Source organism: Podarcis tiliguerta (genome assembly GCF_965153285.1).
Source record: "Podarcis tiliguerta genome assembly, chromosome: 8".
Lineage (NCBI taxonomy): Eukaryota > Metazoa > Chordata > Lepidosauria > Squamata > Lacertidae > Podarcis > Podarcis tiliguerta.
Window position 1 is genome coordinate 22,534,559 of NC_139541.1, and position 6,046 is coordinate 22,540,604.

Here is a 6,046-nt window from a genome sequence, read left to right on the forward strand (position 1 = left end):
GGCTGGAGAAAAATCTAGAATTAGTTGCCTGTGTCTATCATTGGCTCTGGCGCCACCTGCTGTTGGCTCCCTGCCTTCCACCCTAGAGGTTCCAATGGGCACAAACCACCATGGCCCTAGACCCAGTGTCTACTTGGAGGCTGGATTGCCCACCAGCCAATAGGACATACGTGTGCTCTCTCCCTCTCTGCACCCAGTGGACAACATGCACAGTTGATGTCACAATAGCTGCACTTCAGAGTGTCCCTGGCAGGCCTTCATCAACAACAGGCACTCACCTTGAGCAAGAGGCCCCAGAGATGGCATGGGGCCGCAACAGTGACTTGAAGAGCAGGCCCTCTTGAGGAGGTGAGGTGAGAGGGGCATATGCAGGTGGGCAGCATCTTCTGCCATTAATGGTGCTATCCTTTGGGTGAAAACTTCACAAGTTCCTTAACACTGTGGTCACTCTTCCCTGGGGTGGTAAGTGGATGCTTATGGTGACACAGCCTTTAGTTCAGAATCTGTTATTCAGAGGTTCACACATACACACTTCTTCCTTCATGCAAGCCATTCTTGTTACCACAACTGAATGAAATGTTCCGGCCAAGCAAATAAACTCAAGGAGAAGGGCCAGTGAGGGATGTAGCACAGGAAGCCTTGGCTGGAATCCAGATTGAAAATGAATCCAGAAATCACTTTCAGTCAATAGTGCCTGCTTGCTGCTCTAGCACCATTTGCACAAGTCTCATTTTTGCTCCAAAATCTTGGGGGAATATTCGCCATATTATAAGCATATTATAATTTCAACCTGAACCCTTTTTAATGCTGGCCATCAGGGATAGAGGAAATTCTTGTTCTGTACACATTTCAGGCAAACTGGCTAAATTTGTCATTTTGAGGCAAGCACATGGAACTAAACACAGCTGTCATTCAAACTGTGGTTCGGTTAAAAAGAAAATCCATCAAAACCTGTATTTTTTTTATAAGGAGATGTGTAAACCCCCCCCCCAAAAAAAAAGAATCCCACGTTTTTAGGGGGTATTGCATATGAAAATATGCATTGTAGTGGGAAAACATAAACAGCTGTGCATTTTCGGGAGGAAATGTGTATTAAAAATTGCAATACATAGAATTTAAACATTACTGTATTTTGAAATATATATATTTTAAGAAGAAGATCTTCACAGAATGAGATTAAGTGCACTTATTTTTTAAATCATGCAGAAATGCCATGGAATGGAAAGGAACTGATCTATCCATCCCTATTTGTCACTACAGAACAGACTATCTGGGAAGGTGGCAGAGTCCCCTTCATTGGAGGTTTTCAAGCAGAGGTTGAATGGCCACCTTTCAGGAATTATTCTGTTGTGGTTCCTGCATTGCAAGATGTTGGAGTAGATGACCTTTGGGGTCCCTTACAACTCTATAATTCTCTATAATTCTGTATAACTCATCTCTCTGTCTCTCTCACGACAGCTTCCCCTTCCCCTTCTTCTCTCTTCTACTTCCTTCATCCTGCTCGTCATGAGTTCCAGTCATAAAAGGGGGCAGCCAGAAACCTTCAAACCAAGACCTCTCGGCTTAACACAAGGTAACCTCCCCAGACCTCTTATGCCAAAGAACTGGGGCCATCTTATCAAATGACCAACTGTTGTCTCCCTGACCTCCTCCCCTCTCCCTGACTCCAGGTCTAGCAGAGATGTATGAGGAAGAGCTGCTCTATGATGCCACCCTCATAGCCGATGGACAACGATTCCCTTGCCACAGGTAGGCCTTGATTTTTCTGAGCAACATGAAGGCTGCTCAGAACTCATTGTTTGAATGTAAAGGTTGCACAAAGAGCATCTCAGGTTCATCTGCCTTTAAAAAGAAAAAGAGGGGGGGAAATCAAGTAGGTGAGGGCAGGGAACATTTTTTCAACCTTAAAGTCATATTCCATTCTCAGCAATGCCAAGGGGTGGGAGTCAGGAGTAGGTCAGTAATAATTCACACAGTGTCAGGAAGTTAACTCTTGATTCAGAGAAACCAAGCAGTTCAAGCCTAGTGAACACAACTCTTCCCAGTAGCTATTGCCTCAAGGCAATCACTTGCCAGGGCTGAAGGTCGCCACTGTCCCACAGCTCTCTAAGTCTCCTCCTCCACTGATTCCTTCTCAAGCAATTTGAGGTCTTGCATGTCTTTGCTCCACCCTCTTCATACCCCTTTGGGTTCTGAGAGATGAGAGAGGAGGGAAGCTGGTCACAGCAAGAGGGAGAGACAGCCTGGCGTCATCCCCAGCCTGACCCATCTCTGCCTCTTGGCCCCTTCTCCTCTCCAGCCTCTAATTCTGCCTCTGCTTCTGGACTGCTGTCTTCCACAGTCTCCTCCCACTCACTAAACCGTTCCCTCTTCAGCTCCCAACACCACCTCCTCTCAATCTGCTCCCTCTTCTCCCTCTAACCACTCATCATCATCCCAACACCACTCCCCAGGCTCTGAGCCTTCTTCCCTTGAGGTTCCCCAGTTGGTGCCTCCTACCAGTCCTCTGCATCCAGCCAGTCCATGGCAGGCAACCTTCCAAGGGTTTGAACTTGGCCTCCAGCAATTGCAGTTCTCGCTTTCCTTCTCTGCAGAGCGCTGCTAGCAGCTATTAGCCCCTACTTTCGGGACGTTTTCATCAATACCTGGAAAGAATCTGGTGGGAAAGAAGTTCTGCTTCAGGAGGTGTCTCCATTTGTCGTCGAAAATATTCTGAAATACATCTACACAGAGGACATAACACTCACACCTGAGCTGGCGCCGCACCTCTTTGCTGGGGCCAACCGCTTACAGATCGTACCGCTGCAGAACCTCTGCTGTAGGTAAGTCACTGCATCTTTCTTCTCTACTCACACCATGACTGTGCATGCAGTTCCACAATTTGACAGGCGCAGTGTACATCACACCATGAGCAGGCAAATTCCAACTTGGATGGCTTTAAAAGAGATAAATTTGTGGAGGATCAGGCTATCCTGATGGTTATGTTCTACTTCCACTATTGGAAGCAGCATACTTCTGCATGCCAGAGTGCTCTTCCCCTCAAGTCCTGCTTATCTGCTGCCCATGGACATCTGGTCGCCCACTGTGAAAACAGGAGGGTGGCCTAGAGGGACCATTGGTCTGATCCAGCAGGACTCTTCTTATGCTTGTAGTGCATAATATCTTATCAGGATTCTTTTAGCCCAGGAATGGAGAACCTGTAGTGCTACTGGACCACCAGACCCCATCATTCCCATCAATGGTCAAGGATGATGGGAACTGGAGTCCAGCATCATTTGAAACAAGGTCCTTCAACCTTGGAGCTTCAGAACTACAACTCCCAACATCCCTGACCATTGACTATGCTGGCTGGGGATGATGGAAGTTGTAGTTCAAAAAACATGTAGGGACTCAAGGCTGAAAAATAAAGTAAGGTCACAAGTTAGTCACACCTACTTTAACTAAATTTGGAATGAGGAGTGAGGGATAATGAAGAACTGCTGCAAAGAGACAGCTTCGAAATCCACTGTTGCTGTCTCATGGAACGTTGAATATGGACACAAATGGAGAATCTAAAAATGTCTACAAAATTCGGGGGGGGGGGTGTTATGGTTATAAGAGTTATATCCATAGAGAAATCCAAAGGAGTCTCCAGCCAGTTTTTGCTGCAATTTAGAGAGTCTTTGTCAAGGCCCTTGGACTGTGGATAGAACTGTGGGATTGCTTCATCCAACACAGCTTCCCAGTATTTCTTACATGGCCAAAGGATCTTCAGGACTGATGTAAAATCATGAGACAGCGGGTTGCCATATTAGCATGCATTTTCCCATAAGCAAATTCCTGCTGGATCATTCAGTCCACCCAGATCTCAGAGTGGACATCCATATGTCTAGATAGGAAACTCACAAGCAGGACGTGGGTTCAAGAGCATTCTTCCCAGTTGTGATTCCCAGAAGCTGGAATTCAGAGGCATACTGGCTCCAACAGGGGAGGTAGAACAACAGAACCATCATGGAGGGTAGCCATTGGTAGCCTTATGAATTTGTCTAATCCTCTTTCAAAGCCTTCAAATTGGGTGGCCATTTGGCGGTCCTGAGGCTAACCACCATGCAGATTCCTCTGTGCCACAGGCCTTCCTGTTCCTTCTTTCACCTTCCAGGTTCCTCGGGAAAAATCTCTCTGTGCAGAACTGCTTTGAGATGTATTCTTTGGCAAGGACGCATAAGAGTCCTGCCCTCCTCCATGCGGTCATACGCTTCCTCACCAGAAGATTCAGCCAGGTCTGCGAGCATGAGAGTTTCCGCCAGCTGGACCTCAGCACACTCATCACCCTGATATCCTCCAGCAACCTTGAAGTGGCTTCAGAGATCAAGGTCTATCGGGCTGTGCGACTCTGGGTGCAAGGGCAATCCAGCAAGCATGGCCCTTTGCTAGGAGACCTGATGCGCCATGTCCGCTTCCCACTCTTCAGTCCGGAGGAGCAAGTTGAACTACAGAGGGACTTGGAGAAGTGGAAGGACCTCAGGCTCGAGTGGAAGGTGCTGGATGGCGAGGAGAGGTTTCGTCACATCAAGGGCCTCCGGCAGGGCATGTACAAGCCGCACATCCTGTGCATCGACACCCAGATGTGCGAGTACCAGGAGCTGGAGAGTGAAGTGGCCCACATGGGCTGCTATGACCCACAGACCGAACTGTGGGAGAAGCTTCCCGGCCTGCAGTCCTTGACACATGCGTGTTGCGCCACAGCTGGTGAGAAGATCTATGTCTCTGGAGGCATCTGTAAGAACTCTTACTCCACCGCTGTCTATGAGTTCAGCTCTTTCAGAAGCCAGTGGCTGCAGCTCGCACCCATGACTGTGCCCAGGGCTGCACATGGCTTCCTGTTCCACAACCAGAAGCTCTACGCCATGGGGGGATGGTGTCAGTTCCAAAGCTTCCTCAACTTGGCTGAGGCTTTTGACCTCACAACAGGGACGTGGGCTACGATTGCAAAGCTCCCGTTTGCCCTGAGCCACCCGGCCTCAAGCGTCTTCCAGAACAAGCTGTACCTCCTTGGCGGCGCCACGGGAGTTTCTGGCCAGTGGCTGTTCCACAAAGGCTTCCTGATCTACGAGACCAGCTCCAACACATGGACTCAGGTGCCTCTGTCCACGGGTTTCTTTGCTGCAGGAGCTGTGGCTGGGGACAGGGGGATCTATGTGATCGGGGGATACATCGAGAAGAAAATGCGGGACTGGGTTGAAGGGCTCCTCATCCCCGAGAACCGCCACAGCTCTCGCAAGTGCTTCTTGGTCAACGAGACTGGCAAAATTAGTGGCAACATTGGTATGCCCAAACTGCCGCGTGGGGTTGCCAACGCAGGGGTAGTCTCCTGCGGGAAGCGGATCTACGTGTTGGGTGGGGAAGACTTAACGCAGCGCTACAAGATGATTTACTACTGGGAGCCTGGAGAACCCCGCTGGCACCGGTGCACAACAGAGATCCCTACCACCCGTGAGGGCATCAGCAGTTTTGGATGTGTGACCATGATGAGGCCCATCCCACATATCCGCCAGCTTTTCCAGGTCACCGCCCTTGTCATTGTGTCTGCGGCCAGCAAATAGCCATCCCCCTGGTGGTCCTGAATGAACTTCCGAGTGAGCAGAAACCGGGCAGACACATGCAAATAAATTATAGCAAAATTATGGATAGTCACCTACTGACTTGCTGCGAGACTTGGTCTGCAATGCTGTGAACAGCAGAACGCTTCTTATTGTTATCAATATAATCAATATTATTTTCTATTAGTCATGTCCATTGCTTTCAGAGTAAGACTTAGTTTTGTTTGCCATTTTCTGAGTTCTTTTTCCAGCTCTCCAATATTCTTTTTGAGGTGAGGTGATCAGAAGTGTGCACCGTATTCCTAGTGTGGTTGCACCATAGATTCGTGTAGCAGTGTTATGACATTGACAGCTGTCAGGATGCTGTCAGTGGCTCCCTGCTGGTTGCCCAGGAAAGCATAAAGACAAGGAAACTTTTCTTACCGTCCATTTTTATTTCAATATTACAGAGAGGGGCTATAGAACCC

The 6,046-nt window shown here is 48.6% G+C and overlaps 1 protein-coding gene across 2 annotated transcripts; it reads left to right on the forward strand.

The window, feature by feature from the left end:
• Positions 1-229: 229 nt before the first annotated feature.
• LOC310683448 (kelch-like protein 35) lies at positions 230-5,663 on the forward strand. Of its 2 annotated transcripts, none has more exons than XM_083453354.1 (5): positions 230-348; positions 1,459-1,573; positions 1,671-1,749; positions 2,595-2,822; positions 4,139-5,663. In XM_083453354.1, exons 2-5 carry the CDS (start codon positions 1,507-1,509, stop codon positions 5,580-5,582), a joined length of 1,818 nt encoding a protein of 605 aa, XP_083309480.1. In that variant the 5' UTR covers positions 230-348; positions 1,459-1,506; the 3' UTR covers positions 5,583-5,663. The 2 variants fall into 2 exon arrangements, with proteins under 2 accessions (XP_083309480.1, XP_083309481.1); XM_083453355.1 differs by having other exon boundaries at positions 241-353.
• The last annotated feature ends 383 nt before the right edge of the window (positions 5,664-6,046 follow it).